Here is a 23,889-nt window from a genome sequence, read left to right on the forward strand (position 1 = left end):
TGGCAGGTTTGATGTGCAGAGATGGGAAGTGAGACAAAAGAGTGGACAGCTGATAAGTCGAAGTGGGACAAACTTTTCAGAAAGTGAATGACAAGAGAAATGTAACCAATAGCTTACACAAGACTGAAGAAAGAAACTAGGAGGCAATCACAAAAAAGCGTGTGACAAGTAGAAGACAGGTGCACAAAACACAAACAAGCGGGAGATATTCAAAGAAAAGAAGACGTGTGCTGCGTTGTACAGATAATACGCTTGTCAAGAGAATTACTGAGGACCGGGAATCTCAGAGCAGCAGCTTGACTCAAAAACTTAGTGTAAGTTGGACTCCAAGAAACGTGACTGTTTTTCCAATTTACTGGAAGACTTAAGTCGTACTTGTATTTTCTTGTATCACTGACAAAAAGCACCTTATCAGTTTACATGTGCTTGTCTTTCCCAGAGGACTGGAATAAGTCAGGGGAAAGGGGGAAAAACAGCTTGCGTACAGCTTAAAACTCTGACAGCCAATGATCAATAATGTTTCATACGTCTTTTAAAAAAAATCCCCATTGCATTGTGTAACAATTATTGATTTGGTGACTGAGCAGTAACAGTCAAGACAGCTTTCATGCATTTTAATATGTACAGGTCTTTCTCTAAATAAGTTGTTTATAAATGTAAAGGTGAGTGTTGTAGACTTTGCTTTAAAGTTTTGTGGGATGTACAAATAATCAAATAAAAATCATTTTCATCCATTACTTGTGTTGTTTTAAAATCACTACCATCTTATGCAATGGAAAAATATACTTTTTTGTCAAATTACAGTGCAAAAAAATACAATCACTTCCACTGTATAGGCCAGTCCTTTCCCTACTTGATTGTAAAGTACAACTTACATCCTGTGTCAGTGTCACAGGGATGGTGACTGTGTAAAGTCTTGTGTAGTGAGACAGGACTCCATCAGCCATCTGGGGCCATTTGGTATGAAATTTGTATGTTTTCACTGTGCCTGGGTGGACTCCCTCCAGGTACCCAAGCTTCCGACTACAGTCCAGAGACATGCATGTTAGATTAACTGGTGATTCTAAATTGGGAGGAGTAAATGTCAACATGGTCAGTCTCTCTGTGTTGGCCCTGTGATACACTTGTAATCTGTCTAAGGTGTGCCATGTTGTGAAACCCCAAACTGGACAAATGATCAAGAAAATGAATGGACCATTTGATATTTTAAGAAATATGCATGTTGTTCTTTGTGCTAAGGGTCAAAGGATGTGAAAAAGATTAAATCAGTCTGCTTTCCAGCACTTCTGAACACCACAAAGTTTTTTCAGGGAGGTTCATGCATGAACTATTTCTTGGTTCATAACTTTCTGAAATCTCTGCAGGTTACCTGGCCTGAAATAGGATATTGTGAATTCTTCTGATAGCCCGCTAATTATAGTGACTCATTTTCATGACTGCTTTAGTTCAAGGCAACAGGACTACTCATTTAGATTAACCTGGGACCAGCTCTTAAGGCTGCATTGTAGGCTGCTGATAGTTGGTGTGCAGTCCACGACCCCTGTTCACTGAAAGCAGGGGAACAATTTATTATTACCTCCACTGTAACTCCAGCTTACAGCTTTGGCTCTTTGGCCTTTTAGTAGTTTTTACCAAGTGGAAGCGACAGTCACATCAGTCTTCCCATCCACCTCCAATCAAAATATCAAACTCTTTAAACAATAATTTGCATAACCTGTGCTGTAGTGCAAGTCAATCCTGTTCCTTTAAATCAATAATACCAAGAAGGAAAATCCATTGTGTGAATATTTTCAGTGTTTGATGTAGGAAATTTAGAAAACAAATGACAAATACATGTATCTCTGCAATTACGTGTAGTTAATAAAAGAAATGCTTCAAGATCCAAATTGTCAAAGTTTGGCTGTGATAGAAAAACAAACCGAAGTTTAACACACTCTGTGTTTGACTTGCAGCTTCCTGACAGTAACTCTGCCATTCAGTCATTTAAATAGCTGATGTCTCTTTCTTCACTGGATAAAAAAAATGATACTGTTAAGTTGAAAATGCTGCTGTACCTCGAGGGCCACTGCCAAGATGGCAAACACGAGTTCCTTCACTCCTCTTCTGACTGATACCTCAGGGAGGTGAAGCTGGCAGAGCTGTGTCTGTTTGACAAGCTGAGATTGGTGCGAGTTGTATGGAGTAAATAAGGCGATGCGGGAATGCAGAAACAAACAAAGTGTGCGTGCTTTATTTATTTATGCATCCTGTCAGTCTCATGAGCAGGCAGCTCCTCAAAAAACTACAATAAAACTACTCCAACTATTTACAAGAAGCAAATGCTTCTAAGCAGTACCAAACCATGAAACATTACATAGAACAGTTGATGAAAAAATAAAATCACAATATTTGCTCCAATAGTAGGGGTGGGGGAAAAAATCGATACTGTGTAGTATCGTGATATTTTGTTTGCTAATAATGTATCGATACAGGGACAGCAGAAATCGATATTTTGTTACAAACAATTTTTTCTCTGAAATCAACATGCTCTGGAGTCAGAGCATGTTGACTTCAGAGCATGTTGATCCTTTTTCTGAGCAAGAATCCTGACATTCCTTCACTGTCCAAATGTGTTTAACTTTTTTTTTTGGCAGCAATAAACATGACAGTTTACTTATTTTAATTTAAGACATGTTTAATTTTAATTAAGTTTAGAACTTTTTTATTTAATGTAAAATTATATATTTTTTTAATTTACTTTCAAATTCTTCAGTTGCTGAATGGGCTGCATAGTTTTCATATTGCATAGTTCAGAATAGCTATAATTGTACCAGATGGTTGCATTCAGTTAAGTTGGACTAGACTGTAATACAAACCGTTCAGTTTGTCAACAATAAAACTGACTGAAATGAGAGAAAGACTGAGTGTGAGACTTTGATATTAGATAAAATGAATATTGATAAAGTTTACCTTTATGTGCAGAATTTAAATATCGCAAAATATTTTTAAAAATCGCAATAATATCGTATCGTGCGTTAAGTATTGTGATAATATCGTATCGCGAGTTGTATGGTGATTCCCACCTCTATCCAATAGTAGAGAAAGCAGTGACAGTTTGCTCAGCTAAATAACACAGAAACAAGATATCTCAAGAGGATGGAATTTTGTAGGGTCTATATTTTGAATTTACAAATTGTTTCTGTTTTTTCTAAGGTAGCCACAAAATATGTCAAACATGTCAGTCCAGACGGAACTGATATTCATGATCCTTATAGATCACTAACTTTTCTATGTGAGGCAGATTCTCCATTTACATGCACACATTGAAATCTTTGAGACTGATACAATTAAAACCACGGCGGCAGAGTTATTATTTGAATTTTGAATTTTTGCTTTTTTACTATAAACTATTACTTTGTATGGCATGACTGTGCAGTCGTTACCTCTCTTTAGAGAAACATTCAAGCCTGATGATTGGCTGAGGCATTATGTGTCTACGTGTCCAATGCCGATGTTCCATGTTTGCTCCCAGAAGTAAAGTCACTGTAACCTAGAACAGGTGAGGTAACACTACGACGGGTCAGTTGTCACTGCCGCCACTCTGCGCCCTCTCGTGCTGTAATTTGATAGTATGAACAAAATACCACTGAAAAGAGTGACCACAAAAAGACACACAGAAACAATCCTGCTTCTTCAGATTCATAATGGGACCTTTATTCTTAGATACATATCTACTTCATCTGCATGAAACTGAACTATGTTTTTGTGTCTGTACTCACACAGTGGCCTACTTGTGAGTGGAAGAGGCTCATTGGTATGATGTAGATTATCTTCTGTTGTTAAACTCTGACCTAAGCGCACAATTATCCCCATGCATATTTCATAGACTGCCAGCAACAACATATCTGTTACTGGCCTGACTGCTGCAGCCTCGCCTGCTCTGTCTAGAGGAAAAACCTGAGTTGGAGAAGTAGGAAGAGGAGAGGAAGGAGAAGGAGAAAGGTGCTGAAGGGTGTGACACAATGAAAGGATTAAGTGGGAGGACGAGGTGAGCTGCAGAATCACAAGAGCGCGAGTGACAAACTGTAACCTGCCTGAGCTGAAGAGGATGGATTCACAGTAGGAGAGCAGATATCTTTGGATTAAAGATGCACAGGAGCCAGCAGGCACCTGAGTCTTGTCACTAACGGTGATGCATTTCTTTTCCTGGCTGTGGTACAAGCCGGTTTAATAAGTGGAGGAGGCGCGTGGATAAATAATCCCATGCATACAAATGAAGCCAATACATGCAAATCTCCATGGGTGACCTTCAGGTGAGCGCTCTTGAAAATATATGTTGATGAGACTGACACACAAGGAAGTCACAGAAGTTGTTGTGTTATGAACAATGCGGGTAACGGGTGTCTTTTCTTGCACACGTTTATCACAGAAAAGTTGTATCCACTCATATTTTTTAATATAACTAATTTTTGAGAGTGCTATTATCTTACTTTGCATTTTGAATAACTTTGAATAACTTTTCCATGGATTCATTAGTATTTTTCTCGCACCATGCCTGCATTTCGGTAGTTCTTAGGTCAATAATTGCCCATTGTAAACTTAATATACGTTATATTATGTGTCAATTCTAGCAGTCAAAATCCATCAGAATGTCAGAGTATTTCTTACAGATGCATTGTTGGAAGCTCACGTTTTGTCATAACTTTGTTAATTTTGCAGGTTCTAGCCAAGGTTTCTGTGTTTGTTGGCAACAAAACCTAAAAAGTATGGCTCAGAAAGACAGCACCAGCTCTTGTCATCAAGCAAACGCACCAAACGTTTTATCGCCTCAGCACTGGGCATCAACATCTTTTCAAAGTCCAATCAGTCATGATGTATTGAGTATATCGTCTTTGGTTCCTTCTACAGTCCTCACATTCATACCCCAGTATAAACCCACAACTAATGGAAACCCACATCCAGAAGATCTGCCCTTTTCTGATGAGACCCCAAAGCTGCAACCTCTTGAAGCATCACTTTCTAGTTCAGTGTCCTCAGAAGCCCAAGATCAAAAAAATGTGACGTCAGCGGCTCCTTGTAGTGATAATCCTCAAGAAGTTCAGCAGAGGATTCAAACAGATGGAGGTCCACTGCAGGACACATCAATAGGTATCATGTTTCCAAAAGAGCTACATGATGGAGTCCCAGGTATGGTAATAATTGAAGGTGTTACTTCAATGTACAGTTTTGATAATGTGCCAGGAAAAATCACACTTTGAAACATGGGGCCAACATGCTTTGCTCATAAATAACATTTCTATAAGTGCGAAGCATTGGAGTTACATGCAGTCTATAAACTTGGGGTGCAGCAGGCTTTATCTGTTGCTGTAACAGCCTCTCCTTTTCTGAGAAAGCATTTCATAAGATCTTTGAGCCCAGCTGACACAGGATCAGAAGTACACTTATAGTGAAATGTATGTGGTTGTATCAGGAATCGGGGTTCTGTGTAGGCCAGTGTATTCCTTCCACAAGCTTAAAAAAAATTACTTTATGGAGTTTCTTTTGTTCACAGGAGGCTGTAAATTGGCAACAAACTGTTCCTAAAATCCTGAAAGCATTTTAGAAAAATTTACACAAAGATTTTACAAAAATACCACCATGTCAGATACGGAAAGGTTTGGCATTTTAGAAGTACCCATTTATACTGTACCCATTTAGATTAGATGAAACTTTATTAATCCCTTCGGTGGGTTCCTCCGGGAAATTCAGTTTCCAGTAGCAGAAGTTGCATGTTACAGATACAATAAAGGGGAATGAGAGTAAGGATATAAGCATAAATATGCCATATATACACATATACACATATATAAATACAGAATATATAATAGGGATAAATAGGAATACCAGTGGATTGCACATTTGAGTGAGTCTATTGCAGGGTGATTATTGCACAGTCGAATATAAGAAAAAATATAGCGAATATTGCACAGTGAAAAAAAGCACTACAGCTCAGTTTCCCCTCCCTCTCTCCCCCCAACGAGGAGTTAAACAGTGTGATGGCATGTGGGACAAAGGAGTTTTTAGGTCTGTTGGTTCTTGACTTTGGGAGAAGCAACCTGTCCCTGAGTAGGCTCCTCTGATTATTTACGACCGTGTGCAGAGGATGTCCAGCATTGTCCATAACCTCCAGCAGTTAGCGTTAAACCTAAAAGTTAGATAAGCATATATTTTCAAAATGAAACTGAATGATCCAGCTTTACATTGATGCAATCAACAGTACTTGTGTTAGATGCTATTTACAGGTGAGGTGTAACTTTTTGTTTTATGGGAGAAAACTGATTTAAATCAAATATTATTAGCAAAGTGTGTGAATCCCAAAAGATGACTTAGTCATTGTAATTGAGATATTTAATTACCAGTGCACTGGTAATTAATTAATGTTTAATCAATCTTCACTTATATTTCTGTGGTAAATAGTCAAATCTCTTAGCCTTTGAGGATTGATTGAAGACAAACACATCTGAAATTTCTTCTTGCATACTCTGAACCCCTCCTGAGGAAGCAGCCTTAATGTGATTTTGAAAAATAGCACATATGTTTCTCACTTCAGCACCCACTTCTATCCACAGTCATTTGGCAATTTACTATAACTTTGATGAGATACATAGATTTTCTAACACACAGACTGCTGAGGCAGCTGTTTAGATCCTCAGTAATAACATGTGAGCTATTGCTCCTGTGCAATCTTTTTTCTTTATCACTTTTTGACCTCAAAGTTGCCTTGGTGCCGTTGTGCATGAAATAGTTTAAAGGTCTCCTACTGCGGTGACTGGAACTTTTCTCTTGGACTGCCTTTGGCAAATAGAAAGCAGGACAAGAAAAGAAAAGAAAGAAAAAAAGCAAAGAAAATAATAAAAGAAATAATAAGAATAAACATAAAAGAAAATTCATTTGTAATTTTAAATCTGCTTCATATTTGTCACTGATACTGTCAGTTGTATCGATGACTAATTATTTCTGCATCTATGCTATCTGTCATTAGCGTTTGGCAAGGCTGTAAATATATAATGCAACAAGTTCTTGCAATTAAACTTTAAAAATAAAAATGACATATCAGAGTACCATGCAGCATGTTAAACAGCTCGTTGCCTCTTTTTCCTACTCCATCAGCTGATCCTTTTATCTGATCATGATTCGCAAAGAATTATAAAGAATTCATCGCTTTGGTTTCAGTTTCTCATTTGTCTCACCTTCAGGCAGGCATAGTTGAAGATAAGCTCAGCTTATCAGCTTCTCCATTCTCTTCCATTTTAATTTAAGCGAAAAAACTTGTGGCAGACTTTTTCAGTCTCTATTTTTTACACTGTGCCGTCATCATAGTATTACAAATACACCACAGTAGGCAGCATTGCAGTGTTATATAGATGAAACAAGAAAATAGTTCCTTTGGAGAAAAAGCATAAATTATCTACTGGAGTTCATGATTTTGTTGCCAAAACGTTACCATTTGTTCCCCTGTCGATGCGAACGCAGCTTAGAGGTTTTCACATTTCACTAGTAGTAATCCATCTTGACTGTATCAGTGAAACACAAAATTGATTTCAAAGTTGTTGGGGTTTTTTTGCCTTACTTATATTTCATGCAACTCACGCTTTACATATTATGGATGTGTTCTGTCCTCAGGATTTTGTCTGAGCAGAACTTTTGTCCCAGAGATGCATATTCACCTTCACACTGATCGCCCTTGACAACTGGTTTAAGGTTTATATCACACTTAAATAATAAACTATAAATAGTTTAACTGCTAAATACTGTAAATGTAGCCAAAACATATGGTTACACCACCTGTTTGCCGTATGTTCAAACCTATAATCACAGCTTTGAGCACAAGTGTTTTCTATCCTCGACCTTTATGCATCACTACATTAAGTTACACACAGAAGAATTTACACATGTAAGACAAGTAAAACAAATTCGACTGGCTGAACCAACATTTCAATAAATGTTTAATGATGATGGTTGTTTGTTCACAATAACAATACAACTCAAATTACAGAGAGTAGTTTTGCATAATAGCCAAATGGCACCAGATAGCTTATTAACATATGGTGGCACTGTTGCCTCACAGCAAAAAGATCCTGCATTTGAATCCACTGGCAGGTTCTGGGTGGAGTTTGCGCGTTCTCCCTGTGGCTGCATGGGTTTCCTCCAGCTGCCTCTTACAGTCCAAACACTTCCAAAGCTAACTGGTGTTTCTTAAATCGTATTTCTGAGTTAACCCTGTGATAGACTGGTGGCCTGCCTTTCACCCTGTGATAGCTAATATAGACTCCAGCCCCCTACAGCTCTCATTTGGATAAATTGTTAAGAAAATGTGCACGGTTATCATCTTTGACTTGTTCTCACCTAAACTGCACCAATCTAAAATCTAAAAGGGATCTCCAAAATTCACACATTTGTCAAAGTATGATGATATGATAAAACCTCACAGTTAGTTTGGTTTACTACAACTGTCCCAGTCAATTAATAAAGATGATGAAGACAGGATGTCTTGGAGCTCAGAGCTCCTTGCAAAGTTTTAATATTTCTTGTTATTTCTTGTTTGTTTGCAGATGCAAGATCCCATGCCTGTACATCTCGTGACCTGTTAATGTTTGTGGGAATCTTTGTCACTATAAAAGTGATTATCGCTTCTGCTCTTTTAGGTAACCCACTCTGAAAAGCAAGGTACCTCCAGTACATCAATAGCACGTTGAATTCTAGTGTTTAACCTCCTAGGACCTGACGTCCACATATGTGGACATCACATTTTGGGTTATTTAGACTAAAATACTCAATTTTGCTCTACAAGGGCCTGATATCCTTTTACGAGGACATTATACTGCTACTGTTCTATCAAAATTTTAAACGAATATCCTCATATGTGGCTCTTATTTTTCTTAAAAACAAAAATAAGATTGAAAAAAATCTGGTAATTTTTTGTTTTTACATTCATCGGGCTCCAATATACCCAAATATCAAAGAGAAATTAAAAATGCATGCAGTAGAATATTTTGGGTCTTAGGAGGTTAAGAAACAAACCTTCTCATCATGCAGTTACCACTAATATTGCAAAAAGAAAATCTAAGTCTGCAGACTTTTTGCCAGATGCAAAAAGAATCAAAAACTTAGAATGTTCTACATCATAATATGCCACTTTAGTATAATAATTGTAATAAAACACCCAGTTATGTCATTCAGCCTTACTGCTTTCTGTAACACATCAGTGAGCATACATAATAGGTGTCTCTGATTACGATTAAATACAAATGAAATGAGAAAAAAAACCCAAGTTAATTAGTTCTGAACATTCACTATGCCAGTTATTAAATCCTCTATGAAGCCTCCTTCTGGGAAATAAATTACATTGTTGGAAAAAGTGAAACCAAAATGCAAAGATAGAGTAAAATGGTTTGCTGAGGTTCCAAATTTGAAACCAGCAGCTATTAAGACTGATCTCAGTGTGAGGAGTTTTTAATGTTAATGTTTCACTACCCACTTGAGACATTGTACTGTGTCATCTGAATGTTTTTTCTCTCTCTTCAAATTAGTTAAGTTCTTGCTGTTTCCCTCTGAGGTGGGTGAATCACCTCCTCTCTGTGGTGGGAAAGGGAGCTGCACTGTCCCAACCCAGAGGCCCGTTCTGTCCAAGAATCCAGTGAACCAGACAGGAAATATGACTGCAGGTAAAGAATTTAAATTTCATAGTAACTAATGCATTTTGTCTCCAAAGCTCCAAGGATGGCAATCTTCACTGCCACTCCAATTTACTGCTCATCTCTCAAACAAAAGATGTTACTTACATATCCATTAAGCATCTGGCAATTATGGCTGTGCTTTTCTAAGTCTTTTCATGGAAAAGGTTTTAGTAGAATATTACCATAATAATTTCTCACATTAAACACCTTATATTCTTAAAATTAATTAAACCACCTTTATGGTCATCTTTTTTTTTTTTCAAAAAGAGCTTTTGCATTTTTTTTTTGCACTCATTGTCTGTTTGCTTGATTTCGTGTTCTTCATCTCATATCCAGACTGCTCAGTTCTGGTCAGCAATGGTCAGCGTATTGTTGGAGGAACCTTAGCTACAAAGAACGAGTGGGCCTGGCAAGTCAGCATGCAGTGGAGGGGAAGACACGTCTGTGGTGGTGCCATCATCTCTCCTCGTTGGGTGATCACTGCAGCACACTGCTTTGTTGAGTAAGAGAGACACGAGGAATGACAAGAAAGAAGTGTTTACGAGTTCAGTTACTGGTACAGTCAGTTAGCAAAGGCTGTAGTCACGACCACCTGCTCAGTCCGAGGTAACACCGTGTTCCTGTTATGTTCAAGTCAAAAGCAGGTAAAGGGTGAAGTAAAAACTTTTTGCACCTTTTTGCACCTTTTGCAGCAGAGCAGAGCTCCATCTGTGATGTGATCACATCACAGATGGAGCTCTGTAAAAGGGGCTCTCTGTTCCCCATGAGTGTTCATCTTGGATCATGAGCAATGGGTGCGGATTTTTTGAGCACAACTACAAACCAAAAGCAGCTCCTAATGTTTGCAAGGCTAAAGTGAAAATAGAAATACATGTAATTTGGCGATGGCTGAGGCCTAAACCGTGATTGTAATAATGCTGGAGGTTGTATGATATTATGAAAAACCATTGAAAAACAAAACTGTGAAAATTAGTGGGCACACACACCGCTTCTTAAACCGAACTCTATCTACTAACTTTTCTGTCACTCTTCTGCAGTAATAACATGCTTCAAGTAGCTGACTGGACGGTTGTGGCAGGCACTGTAAGCATTGCACACAACTCTCTGGGGCAACACTACAGGGCACTGCAGATCCTCTACCACCCTGGCTTTAAGGTTATGCACAATGACTATGACGTGGGACTGCTGCGCACCATAATTGACATGGACATGACGAGTAAGTAAGAGACGGATTGCGCTATCATTCATCAGGGCAACGAAAACCACATCATTTGTTTTTCTTTACGCTGAATGAATGCTGGAGTCTAGTAACTTGTTGAATGTATGTAAACTAGCCAAATTTATGTCACACAAGACAAACAGACAATGTTTCACTGTCTCTTTTTATAACTGTATTTACTTACATTTGAATCATGAAAAGAACTTAATGTGACTTGATGCACGTTTAAATTTTATTATGATTAAGGTCAGGACAGATCAAGAAGTGTAATCCCTTTTGGGCTTGAGGGGGAGATTAGGAGCACTTACATCACTGCACTAATCATTGCAATCGCTGTCATATTGCCAAAACAAATATTTAATTTTTACCAAAACTTAAAACAATAAAGAAAGAACGAACTAAACACCTAACAAAATCAAAATCGTCAGAAGTGAAACTTACTTTTAAGTCAAGAGAAAAACATGTATTACAATCATAAACGTGGGTGGGAGGAAAAAGGAAATATGTGATTTCATAACCACGAGAGAGAGCTAACCTTTATCACTTTACTGCTGCTCTTTGTAGGTGGGGTCCGACCGGTCTGTTTACCCAGTCCAACCGAGTCCTTTCCTGATGGATCAGACTGCTGGATCACAGGCTGGGGATACGTAAATGAAAACACAGGTGCACTGCACTGAAAGACAGATACTTTTGCTACAGTTTGTGATCTTAACAACTGAGCTAAAAGAACGTGATTTGATAACGCAAGTATAATTTAAGTTGGAGCTTCAAATAGCTTCAAAAACTCACAATCATAGTTTCAGAGTTGGAAACTGTAGGGCAAAAACTTTTTAAAGAGCCATATTTGTCAGTACAGTATCCTCATTGAAGCTAAGACGTTAGACTTAATTACTAGATAAAAAAAATATATATAAGTGTAATCATTCATTATCTTTTGAACTGTGTAACATTTCCACTAGTCACCTTCAAGTAACCCTTTCTACTTATTTTCATTCACTTTTTGCTGCTGATTTTTTCATTTCATTTTCTGTCAGGCTATGTGTCAGAAGAGTTAAGGCAGGCTCATGTTAAGGTAATAGCTCAATCCATCTGCTACGACTTGAGTGTCTATGGTCTCTTCATAACTCCTCGAATGATTTGTGCTGGGAGCATGGATGGAGGGGTTGACTCTTGCCAGGTACACACCCACAGAGATGAAATCTCCTCTCCACAAACCTAGCACAGGTTCATGAAGAATATAAAATATATTTTACAATCTATATACTTTTACAATATACTTTACAATCTATCAAGAGTTGTGTTTCTCCCATTTGATGTTCACAAATTTTGTTTGTGAAATGATTTTCTCTTAAGGGAGACAGTGGTGGACCACTTGTGTGTAAGACATCTAAAGGGGATTGGAAGCTGGCAGGCGTGGTGAGTTGGGGAGAGGGATGCGCACGGCCTAATAAACCAGGCGTCTACAGCAGAGTAACTGAATTGCTTCAGTGGATTGAACGTTACATAGACATACAGGTATGGGAAGCACTTTTCCTCACCGCTTGTAAATGTAAAACCTATCTTTATCTGTCGCTCTGTTTCGGAGTCAAAGTTCTGTTAGTTTATTTACTGCATCTGTGTCACAGTCTATCTAAAAATGCTTTTCTATTTTCATTTTGAACTACAACCCTTGACAGATAAGCAGTTTGGCTATATAGCAGATAATAAAACTTCAGCAGTAAAGAAGAAAAAAACTTAACGGTTAAATGTTAAATCCTGTTGAAGGTTATAGAACCAACATTTCAATACATATTAGTTCTTTAAAGGATGGAGGCAAACTAGATGCATTAGTAAAAGAATACATCAGTAAAATGCAGGAAATGTGATTACTTTTAATACCCTGCAGGACTTTTCATAGCCAAAATGCACTATAACACATTAATGTCATTTGCGAAATATACAATAAAGTTTTTAAATTGTCCTTGTTTTAATATTTTTTGTTGCAGTATAAAGCAGAGGATTCGGCCGAGACCACCACAGCTGTTTCTGCAACACCTTAAAATCTGACAATGAGATAACTGACAATAAAGATCGACTTGCATCTATCTGCCTATCAGTGTTGTTCATTCTACGATAGCGTGCACTGTCACTGTTGTCAGTTAGAGAAATATAGAAACACTATTATCTGTAGTAGAAATTTTATCTGTAGTAGAAATTTACTGCCAGTAATGATACATTTGTAAACGTTTATCAGGACTGACATGAAAGTATAGCTGACAAAACAACAAATAAATCAAAGTGAAAATGGGATTGTATTCCTGTCTGATCGCGGCTGCTGACCACAAATTTTAACAGTTATTACAGCGCATGGCGCCTCTTTAGTGTCTAAGTGCGCCAATTTAAGTGCTGGTGTATAGATTACTGTGACTTGACAGGTTCAAGGTACACTAGATGAAAATGACCTGATAACCTATGTTAGCTAAATTTGAAGTACTGATAAACTGTGGAACCAAGCAGTTTCTGATATTTTTCCTTTGATTGTATAAAATAAATATTAGTACTAAATACTAGTATGACTAGTAAGACTAGATGAACAAGATATTATAAATAAAACCAATTATTCATTATTTCAAAACAAATGAATATTAATTAAGTTTTGAAAACCTATATTATGTTTTCAATGGGTTTCTCACACTCTTTAAGTGTGTTCAGTGGCCTTATAACAGGAGTCGCAAACTCATTAGAGTCTATGGGCCATATGTAGCCAACTACTTGCCAAAATTAATCCAAAAGTACATCAGCAGCTCGTTCGGGAGTTCAGGAGCTTGCCTCAGTTAAGGTCAATGATTGATCGTTCATCAAGTGGGAAAAAGAGTTCCGAGGCAAAAACCACAGCTGACCAAAAACCCTCCCAAAAAACATCTTGAATATCTCCAAGACTTTTGTGAAAATGTTCTGTCAACCGTTGAGACAAATTTGGAGTTTTTGGAAGGTTCAAATCCCATTACACCTGACAGAAACCTCAACAACATTTCATAAAAACAACATCATAGCAACAGTCATACGTGGTGGTGGTGGTGGTGGTAGCTTGATGATATGGGACTGTTTTACTACTTTAGCACCTGGAGAACTTCCAGTATTCATGAACAATGAATTCTGCTCTCTCCCAAAAGATCCTAAAGGAATCATTTCGTGCCCTGAAGATCAAAGACATTTGAGTTATGATCGGGCAATAATCGGAAACAGCAAGTCTGATTGGCCTAGTCACTGTCTGGACTTTGATGCTTTGATATGACTTTGAACCAGCCCTTCATGCTTAAGCACTTTCTGCAGCAATTCTTTAAAGAGAGGGCCAAAACTCCTCTATGGTGATATAAAAGAGTCATTTCCAGTTATCATAAACGCTTGATTGCATTTCTTGCTGCCAATGAAATCATCAGTTAAACATGCATTTTGTATTTACTTGTATGGTCTTAGTATCAAAATGTGTTTGAGGATCTGAAACATGCAAGTTAGACTTAAAAAAAAAACGACAAAGGGAGCAAATACTGTTTTCATGTAGCTCATCACAAAGCTTTTATTTGGTTGTTTGTTTTCCATCCGTATTACTCCACTAAAGCGGATGACTGAGCGTTTTATACAAGGTTGTGTTTGGACGATGTTTACTTGCCTGACAGCGTAAATGTCACGTAGGCCGCTGCTACGTTGTTGTGTACATTGCCAGGCCCCTCATTCCAGGGCGCATGCGTCTCACTGAGGACTGCGAAGACGGTACTCAGCTGTGCAGGAAGTTAGCCGGCAGCTTCACTTACCCATAAACCCATATTTACCGCTTAATAAGAAACAAGTTGGCACGGCTCCAGCCCGTAAAAGCAGCTAGTGACAGTGGAGCTTCCAAACGACACTGAAGTCCTTGTGTTGTTTTTTCCAAGGACTGATTGACAGTCAGTGTGATAAGCGGCAGGTAACACAGAGTTCATAGTGCTACTACCCACGGTCTCTCTTTGCGGAACCTACGCGTACGTGCGGTAGTGTTGCCCGCTATCAAGAGGTTCAAATCAGGACACATCGGCGACTATGTGTTCGGTAATAAGCAGAGTGAAGCCCGTTCAGCGGGCCCTGGCTTCGACGCTACGGCTCAGGACAAACGCTGACGGCTTGAATTACGCGGCAGCCCAGAGCAGGCGCTTCTGCCCCGGCTTTATCACTGGAGCTCAGCCGCTATGGGTAACCAGCAGATCCTACTGCGCCAGGATAGCAACGACGGATGGACTCCTCTTCAGACAGGTAGGTTATAGATGATTATACCTTGCCATTTTGCGCCCGTTTGGATCCTCCTGCCTTCAGGAAGAAAACGACATTTTCTTTAGGATTTTTTGCAACCGTCTTTACGGCGTTAAGTAGGAAGTGAGTTAGCATTTAGCTCATTGTTATATTTCTGATAAGGAGCATTTAATTTTAGTTCTTTTAATACGCAACCAAGTTAGGTTGTTGGATGAATTATGTGGATCATTTTCGAGTCAAACAACCCTTTAAGTTGATCTATGCGCAGTTTTGTTTCGGATACTAAAACTTGACAGCTAATCTTTCAGGGGCATTTGTATGACCCCTGAATGCTTCCTGACACAGTTGATAAGGATGTTTTTATATGATAACAAGTTGCCCTATATTATAATCTGTTCTTTCTTTCAGTTTTTTGGTCTCTTACAAACATTGTCTATGAATGAGTGTGTAACCCTTGTTACCCTTGCGCTATTGTTTTTATTTATTACTGAGTCACACATGTGTACTCACCTTTTTTTCCCTCCTCCCCCCTTTAGTTGTTTGAAGTGGAGAGCAGCACGTACACCTACCTGCTGGCAGACGCAGACACCAAGGAGGCTGTCATCATTGATCCTGTGCTGGAGACCATTGACAGGGACCTGAAATTCGTAAGCGAACTTGGACTCAAACTGACAGTGGCAGGTAGCTACCTTCCCAAAGTTGAGTTAAAACATAACAACCTAAGAAAATGTGCTCCATCTTCCTAACCCTGACACTAAGATGCATTTTCAGATCAGCCCTACTTAAAGCTTGAATGAACTTTATGAAAACATACTTCATTATTACCCTTGGGGCCAAAATAAATATAGTACTGGACTTGTTTCCCTCTTTAAACGTCTGTTTTCTGGGGGAAATTGAAATTGAGTCTCTGTCCCTGAGCCAATATACGTTAATGTGTATTTATATACATACATATATACATGCACGTATGTATGTATATATTATATTATATTATAATAATACCTAAGAGTAAATATTATGAAATGATTTTGCAGTGATCTGTGTTCCACTGACTCTTCTTATATGCAGATTAAAATATACAGTAATCTTGACTCGCATTCAAACTTTCTTTTTATTTTTTTAAGTTAACACCCACTGCCATGCAGACCACATAACAAGTACTGGCCTAATGAAGAAAAGACTTGCTGGTCTGAAGAGTGCCATCTCCAAATTCAGTGGTGCATCTGCTGATATCCACCTAAAAGAGGGAGACAAGATCCCCTTTGGAAGACACGTATGGCGAAAAAAAAGTTCTTTTTTTATGATGGAGTGTTTGTAAGTGTTGCATACCTGTTTGGTTATGTTTGCTTCATAAAACTAATTTAACATGACACTTGTCTTTTCTCTTCTTTAGTCTTTGACTGTGAGAGAGACACCAGGACACACTGATGGGTGTATAACGCTGGTAACTGGGGATCAGACTATTGCTTTCACTGGTGACGCTCTTCTCATTAGAGGCTGTGGCAGGACAGACTTCCAGCAGGGTACGCATGCTCTTTTGGCTTTATGCTTGTTTTTGTTCATTTTCATTTGTAGTGTTTCTGTATGAACACAAGGGGGCAGTATTACAGCCATTGCCTTTAGCAGTTTTCTAAGTTTTCTCTCATTTCTTAAGGTTGTGCCAAAAGGCTCTACCAGTCAATCCAGGAGAAAATCTACACCCTGCCTGACCACTGCCTCATCTACCCAGCACATGACTACTTAGGTTGGCTGAAACACATGCAGACACACATTTATGTATTTTATAGAGTCATTAGTGTGAATGTTTTTATGTAATACAGATTTTCAGCTTGTGCTTAAAAGCACTGAAAATGTAAAGCTATTAATTTCCCACTAATGGGAGCTGGAGCAGATGTTGTATACATGTTGTTTTTATAGTGCATCTTTTGTGTGTCAGAAGCATGTTTCTGTATAAATGTTTTCATTGACCAGATTTAACATGTGACAAAAATCAGGACCACGAAGACTAAAGATGTCACACTGGTCTGCATCTGTTTTTGTGTTTCAGGTCAGACGGTTTCTACAGTGGGCGAGGAGCGCAAGTATAACCCACGCTTGACTAAGAGCATGGAGGAGTTTGTGAAGATCATGAACAACCTGAACCTCCCTAAGCCTAATAAAATAGGTATTTAACAATAGTATCTACAGCCTTTCACTATCCATGTCATCTCCACATTTCTAGTTCTCGTGCCTATGAGACGTCACCACAGGTTTTACGTGCTGGGCGTCACATTTACTATAAACATTTTTTCCTTGTTCTGTTGCAGATATTTCAGTGCCTGCCAATCTGGTTTGTGGACTGCACCATGTTTGAATGTTCTGCACGAAAGACGATACTAATGACATCATTGCCCAGTGATAGACATTCTGTGTCTGTTTAGCAGAATTAATCAAACTACTTGCCATAAAGTGCTTTATTGTGGTTCTGTGTCTAAATCTAAATGGTATATTTTAATTGCTGTTATCATTTATAGTGCAGCTACTGATCAATTGTACTTGGAATAAATCTGCTTCTATTTTGGATATTCAAAATAATTAATATCTGTATTTGAGGAGAGAACAGTAATGGTACCCTTTGTTAACTGTGTAAAGTTAAAAGTAAGTTGACCTTATTCAGATTTGTTATTATGTGTAAATTTGGGGAGGAAGAGGAAAGCTTGGATAGGATTGTTACACTGAAGGTTCAGTTTAGTATTTGTGAATGCTTAAAAGGTACAATTGTGTCGTGTAGTCAAGGCCTCACACACTCACAGTACCACAAGCAGTGGCCTCTTTTAATAGCAGGAAAATAAAACTTATGCTGTTTGCATTTAAAATCAATAACAGCTAAGATGTTACTGCACAACATGTCATAGCATTATGAGCTCACATGTTCCTTTTATATGTTGAAAATGATGATTATTATTTACTCTCTAGCTCTAAAAGAAGGAATCAGACTGCAGTGACCCATGCATGCTGTTCTTGTATTTAACAGATCCTCAGCCAGTAAGACGGGTTTGTTTTAGAGTGCTTCCCTTTGACTCAGCCACACAAATTTGCAGCTGTGTGACAATTTGAGCCTGAGGTTTTTGGAGGCCAGAATCAAAATGTTCATAAGCAAGTGATTTCATGTGAATATAACTTTTTACTATTGCCTTTTATTAAGAGAGCACCACATCAGTTGCATGTATCAATTCTGGTTCTCTCCTCATGGGGGAACACTACCTGCCAGGTTAACTCAGACTTTTTATGTCTTTTGCTGCTATGGATGAAGCCCTGTGGTGATGATGGTTTGAGCCTGAAAACCCGAGTGAATATGGATGTCTCATGTTCACCAAAGACTGTCATTAAATAAATTCCAAGTTGAATGAACATGGTGTAGAGCTGTATTTCAATCCTCAAACAGCCTGCTCAGTAAACGCCTCTCTCTACTGTACATTCAAAGTGTCTTGAATGCAACATTGCACGTGCTTTTGAGTACCGGTAGCATATTGTAAAATCTAGGATTCAGTATTGTGTCTGTGTAATCTAAAATAAAAGTCACATTATCTCTGCTTGACCCAGAGCATGCTATTTGTGGTCAAGTTCACAATCAGTGAATAGCTAAAAAAAACAAGATGTACTGATACGAGCATTATTAAATGGATGGTTGTGGTTGTTCCCAATAAAACGGCGAGCCGCAGTGGTCTGTGACCTTGAGTGACTTTGCATTAAAATTAGTTTAATTAGAGAGCCATTATAAGGAGAAGTGTGACTGAAAAATGTATATGGGGAAAAAGCTGTAACAGCAAAGATACTTCTCTAAGTCTAACTTTTATAAAAGTAAAACACTTAAAAGTGTTTAAATTCTTCTTCATCTTATTATCAGTAATATTATTAACAATAATTTTATTGATGATGATCATAAAGATAGTGTGCAGTACGTGATGTTCTTCCTTTTTATCATGATGACTTCTGAAAATTATTCTAATTTGGGGGCATTACCAAGGCAGGTAGGCAGGTATGTAGGTAGGCAGGTATGTAGGTAGGCAGGTAGGTGTGGTTAGGGTTTTAAATAGTCATGCTTTACACAGCAACCCAGAGTTTGTGTTTCTGTCCCGATTAAAACGCTGCCGGTTACCAGCTGCTCATACTGTGCAAGGATGGCAATGGTAAAGGGACTCCTCTTCAGACAGGTATGTTCACATCATATTTGGATGTTCTGCACTTGTTTAAAACGATCTGTCCTGAAAAAAGAAATATTGTTCAAAATTGTTGAGTTTAGATTAACCAGTTTACATAATGGTGGAAGATGTGTTTATATGTTCTACTAAAGTGGAAGTAGGAGTGCAGAAAACAAAATATAAAAAGTTTGTTTGTCTAAAAAGCAATAGCATCACTATAAAGTACCTTAAGTGAAAGAAAACCTGCTCAAATTACCCACTTCAGAGATGCATATCATATTGTTAATATGTTTGATATTTTAAGTTGATGAAAGAACAAATCTGAATTACTTGATGCTCTGCATCTTAATCTAAAATAGAAATTATTTGTTGATTAATAATTTATATCCCTGCCATATAACTAATGCTAATAGCTTCTGAATAAATGTGGTGGAGTACAAAGTGCAATACTTTATTTCAAGCTTCGTATGAAAATGTCTCTCTTTGGCTACCGTAGACACACAAAGCACACGTTATCTATAAACACAAGTGAGGAGAAATGATAATAATGTAACCTTTACTACCGCTCCCATTTACTGTTAGTTATTGCTGTTTGCTGCTTTGTGCTTCCCCTCCAACATTTAGCTGTTTGAGTCTGAGAGCTCCACATATACCTACCTGCTGGCAGACGCAGACACCAAGGAGGCTGTCATCATTGATCCTGTGCTGGAGACCATTGACAGGGACCTGAAATTCGTAAGCGAACTTGGACTCAAACTGACAGTGGCAGGTAACTACATAAATTAACACAGAATCCCATCTTTCTCAGCCTGTAAATACAAATTAGGAGCAGCATAAATATTTTACCTGGTTCAGAAATGATTGTTTATTTCTGACCCGAAAACGTTGTTAAGTGTAGGTAATGCTATTTGTATGAAAGGACTCCTGCTAGTGTAATACATATATCTTTCCGAATTGGAAATACACTTACCAGCCACTTCATTGGATACACCTATTTAATACACATATTTAAAAACAGTGCATTTACGCATGTAGACATCATTAAGATATCCTCCTGAAGTTCAGTCCAAGCATCAGAAAAGAGGAAAGGTGATTCAAAGAAACTTGACGCATATGGGCTTCGGCAGCAGACGAGCACACTGTGTGCCAGTCCTGTCAGCTAAGAACATAAACCAAGACTATAATTTGCACCAAAATTGGACAATGGAAAACTGGAACAAACCTTGCTGTGGCATTTGAGTGTTTAGTTCAGGATTCGGCATAAACGACATGAATCAAACGACCTATTATTATTATTATTATGAAAAGACCTGTTATTAAAAGTTCAGGCTGCTGGTGATGGTGGTATAGTAGTGTGGGTGATATTTTCTTGACACACTTTCGGCCCGTTACTACCAACTAAGCATCGTTTATACCCCACAGCCTACCTGAGTTACTGATGTCGATCTTTTTGTGATCACAGTGTACCTATTTTCTGATGGCTGCTTCAATCACCATAATAACGCAAGTCACAAAGTCTGGTTTCTGTACTCAAATGGCCTCCAGAGTCACACAGCCTTAATTCAATAGACTGTGGTGAAAGGGAGATTAGCGTCATGGATGTGTAGCTGACAAATCTGCAGTAACAGTGGGATGTTGTCATGCCTACATGCTACATGGACCAAAATCTCTAACACTTAGTTGAATCTGTGTGACGAGGAATCAAAGGTGTTCTGAAAAGGAAAAAAGTGTCCAACCCCCTACTCGCTAAACTGATTGGAGGGTGTACCACAAGTCTCAATTATATTCCAGCTTTATATTGACCTACATTATCTTTATTTTGCTGATAGTTAACACCCACTGCCATGCAGACCACATAACAAGCACAGGACCAATGAAGAAAAGAGTACCTGGACTGAAGAGTGCCATTTCCAAACTTAGTGGTGCATCTGCTGATATCCACTTAACAGAGGGAGACAAGATCCCCTTTGGAAGACACGTAAGAAGAAAAAAACATTATTTGTTCGCAATATCGTGTGCGTACAGTTATTTTGTAAATACCTAAAACCTTTTGTTGCATTTGCTTGATAAAACCTATTTAATTATCATGCCTTGACATTCTTCTTTTCCTTCCTTTAGTGCCTGATTGTGAGAGAGACACCAGGACACACTGATGGGTGTATAACGCTGGTAACTGGGGATCAGACTATGGCTTTCACTGGTGATGCTCTCCTCATTAGAGGCTGTGGCAGGACAGACTTCCAGCAGGGTACACATACTCTTTTGGCTTTATGCTTGTGTTTTTGTTCATTTTGCGTTTCTATGATTTTTATTCTTGTTGGAAAAGGGGGGAGTACAGTATCAGTTTTCCTTTGCAGTTGTCTAACCTTTGCCTTATTTTCTTAAGGTTGTGCCAAAAGGCTTTACAAGTCAGTCCATGAGAAGATCTTCACCCTGCCTGATGAGTGCCTCCTCTACCCAGCACATGACTACTTAGGTTGGCTGAAAACACATCCCCAAATATTTATACATGTTACAAAGTCACTGAAGGGAATGGTTTATATAGTACTATTGTGTAGCAGTATGCATTACATCATATATAAAAGCATAGCAAAATTAAATTCATTAGTTTTCTGCTGACAGGAGTCGGTACAGGTGCTCTGCAATCTGTATAGTATGTTCTGTTTTTAGGTTTTTACAGGGCAGTTGTTGTGCGCCAGCTCCATTTTTTCTAGCTCTGAAATGGACTGGAAACATGTCCAGGGTGTAGCATCTGGCTGATACACTGGTCTCCATCTGTTTTGTGTTTCAGGTCGGATGGCTTCGTCAGTCGGCGAGGAGCGCAAGTTTAATCCACGCCTAACAAAGACCATGGAGGAGTTTGCAGATATCATGAACAACCTGAACCTGCCCAATCCCAAAAAAATGGGTAAGAAAAAAATAAACTATCATATTTACAGTTCTGCAACCAACTATGTTTTCCAGTAAAAAGCACTTTTTTTATTTTTTTATTTTTTTGCAGCAACTGCAGTGCCTGCTAATCTGGTTTGTGGACTGCAAGACTAAATGTGTAGACTGAATGTGCTCCACAAGAGGATAATAATGAAAACACATAATTGTAATAATTGTAGAGTAATTAACATTTGCATCTCTATTTTGTGGGACATTAGTCAAAATGTTTACTATAAAGTGATTTTTAATGATTCTGTATGGTATATATATAAGGTATATACTTGAATTGCTATTTCAATACATTTTAAATGTATCTATGTAAGAAAAAGTTTCTTGAATGTAAGCAAATTTTTCAGATGATTTGTTATGAATTACTTATGAGCAGGAAAGTTCATATACGAACATTCTCCTCAAGGTTAGGTTAGTAATCATGAAAGCTTCTGTGCAGGAAAAGGCTTTTTTGCATAGCAGGACATAAAAGCTTACTATAAAAACTTTGTAACTTGGTTTAGATTCTGTTAAATAAATAATGACACTGAATCAGTCGTGTTGTGTTGATCATCTGAGGTTATATTTCATCTACTTTCATGAACTGTTAGAGATCAGAGAATTATAATGTGATATGTAAAAGCTTAGAATTGAAAGGTGGTGTACTTTTTCATGTATTTCAGTTGGATTCCAATCATTAAGTAATTTAGGAAAAAAAACTATATTAATGTTATTTTTTAGTTACTATCATTTTGTTTTTCATAGCAACCGTTCCCCACAGATATGTGGTGATGCCACACTTTCTCAGTTTAATGCTCATGATGGCTCATCCAATGGGTGTGTGTGAAGGAGTTTTAAAACAAAGTTGTTATTGTGTAAATGGCACCACATTTTATAGACCTTTAAAATAAAATCACATAAATATTAAAATCAGCCTTCAACAAATGTTTTAGAGTCTCTTTCATGCAAACTTGCTGATAGGCACACATATCTACAATACTAAAAGAAAACGACTCTCTTGGACTTTCTGGATTTAATGAACTATTCCGTGGCTACCTTACTGGTTCCTGTTATGACTACTATTGTGTCTATACTATTAACAGGGTCTGTTAAAGTCTTTTAAAATAAAATCCATTTAATTATTATTATTATTAATATTATTTCAGGGCAGCACGGTGGCACGGTGGTTAGCACTGTTGCCGCACAGCAAGAGGTCCTGAGTTCAATTCAGTTTGCATGTTCTCCCCGTGTTTGCGTGGGTTCTCTCCGGGTACTCCGGCTTCCCCCCGCCGTCCCGCCCCTCTCCTTCCTGTGCAGCTGGCAGCAGCCGCACCTCGTAAATGGAGGGCACCTCGTCGCAAATGGGCAATGCAAGACCGATCGGTGCCCATGCAATCCCCAAAATGCGCTGACATAATGTCGGGGCAGCGTGGGTGCGAGCAACTTTTTTTTGCCGATGCTATGATGCCGCCCCCACCACGCTTCCGCCCTGGGCAATGGCCCATGTCGCCCATATCGAAACCAGCCAATGTTAGGGAAGTAGGTAAGTAGGTAGGTGGGTGTGGTCACTGATCCACGATTGTTGTTGGGTGTGGCTTGTTGACATTCCTGG

General features: G+C 38.4%; 3 protein-coding genes across 3 annotated transcripts; all 3 read left to right on the top strand.

Annotated features, from left to right (window-relative positions):
• Positions 1–3,949: 3,949 nt before the first annotated feature.
• LOC308405961 (transmembrane protease serine 3) lies at positions 3,950–13,440 on the top strand. The gene is made up of 10 exons (XM_080896779.1): positions 3,950–4,292; positions 4,699–5,166; positions 8,571–8,663; positions 9,549–9,683; positions 10,032–10,197; positions 10,733–10,911; positions 11,479–11,577; positions 11,949–12,091; positions 12,268–12,429; positions 12,900–13,440. The coding sequence occupies exons 2-10, from the start codon at positions 4,746–4,748 to the stop codon at positions 12,951–12,953; spliced, it is 1,452 nt and encodes a 483-aa protein (XP_080752905.1). The 5' UTR covers positions 3,950–4,292; positions 4,699–4,745; the 3' UTR covers positions 12,954–13,440.
• A 1,182-nt stretch (positions 13,441–14,622) lies between these two features.
• On the top strand, positions 14,623–18,567 carry LOC308405081 (persulfide dioxygenase ETHE1, mitochondrial-like). Its single transcript, XM_080895499.1, has 7 exons — positions 14,623–15,180; positions 15,714–15,858; positions 16,302–16,450; positions 16,571–16,700; positions 16,832–16,921; positions 17,225–17,341; positions 17,484–18,567. Exons 1-7 carry the CDS (start codon positions 14,971–14,973, stop codon positions 17,528–17,530), a joined length of 888 nt encoding a protein of 295 aa, XP_080751625.1. The 5' UTR covers positions 14,623–14,970; the 3' UTR covers positions 17,531–18,567.
• A 712-nt stretch (positions 18,568–19,279) lies between these two features.
• Positions 19,280–22,732, top strand: LOC308405083 (persulfide dioxygenase ETHE1, mitochondrial-like). Its single transcript, XM_080895501.1, has 7 exons — positions 19,280–19,370; positions 19,983–20,127; positions 21,188–21,336; positions 21,477–21,606; positions 21,745–21,834; positions 22,150–22,266; positions 22,360–22,732. The coding sequence occupies exons 1-7, from the start codon at positions 19,338–19,340 to the stop codon at positions 22,401–22,403; spliced, it is 708 nt and encodes a 235-aa protein (XP_080751627.1). The 5' UTR covers positions 19,280–19,337; the 3' UTR covers positions 22,404–22,732.
• Positions 22,733–23,889: the final 1,157 nt, after the last annotated feature.

The sequence above is a fragment of the Rhamphochromis sp. 'chilingali' genome (assembly GCF_963969265.1).
Source record: "Rhamphochromis sp. 'chilingali' genome assembly, chromosome: 11".
Lineage (NCBI taxonomy): Eukaryota > Metazoa > Chordata > Actinopteri > Cichliformes > Cichlidae > Rhamphochromis > Rhamphochromis sp. 'chilingali'.

Coding starts and splice junctions, on each gene's coding strand:
- LOC308405961 (XM_080896779.1), top strand. CDS start 4,746: ATGGCTCAGAAAGACAGCACCAGCTCTTGTCATCAAGCAAACGCACCA. Junction 5,167..8,570: donor GCTACATGATGGAGTCCCAG/GTATGGTAATAA, acceptor GTTTGTTTGCAG/ATGCAAGATCCCATGCCTGT. Junction 9,684..10,031: donor GACAGGAAATATGACTGCAG/GTAAAGAATTTA, acceptor TCTCATATCCAG/ACTGCTCAGTTCTGGTCAGC.
- LOC308405081 (XM_080895499.1), top strand. CDS start 14,971: ATGTGTTCGGTAATAAGCAGAGTGAAGCCCGTTCAGCGGGCCCTGGCT. Junction 15,181..15,713: donor ATGGACTCCTCTTCAGACAG/GTAGGTTATAGA, acceptor TCCCCCCTTTAG/TTGTTTGAAGTGGAGAGCAG. Junction 16,701..16,831: donor CAGGACAGACTTCCAGCAGG/GTACGCATGCTC, acceptor TCATTTCTTAAG/GTTGTGCCAAAAGGCTCTAC.
- LOC308405083 (XM_080895501.1), top strand. CDS start 19,338: ATGGCAATGGTAAAGGGACTCCTCTTCAGACAG. Junction 19,371..19,982: donor AGGGACTCCTCTTCAGACAG/GTATGTTCACAT, acceptor TCCAACATTTAG/CTGTTTGAGTCTGAGAGCTC. Junction 21,337..21,476: donor AGATCCCCTTTGGAAGACAC/GTAAGAAGAAAA, acceptor TCCTTCCTTTAG/TGCCTGATTGTGAGAGAGAC.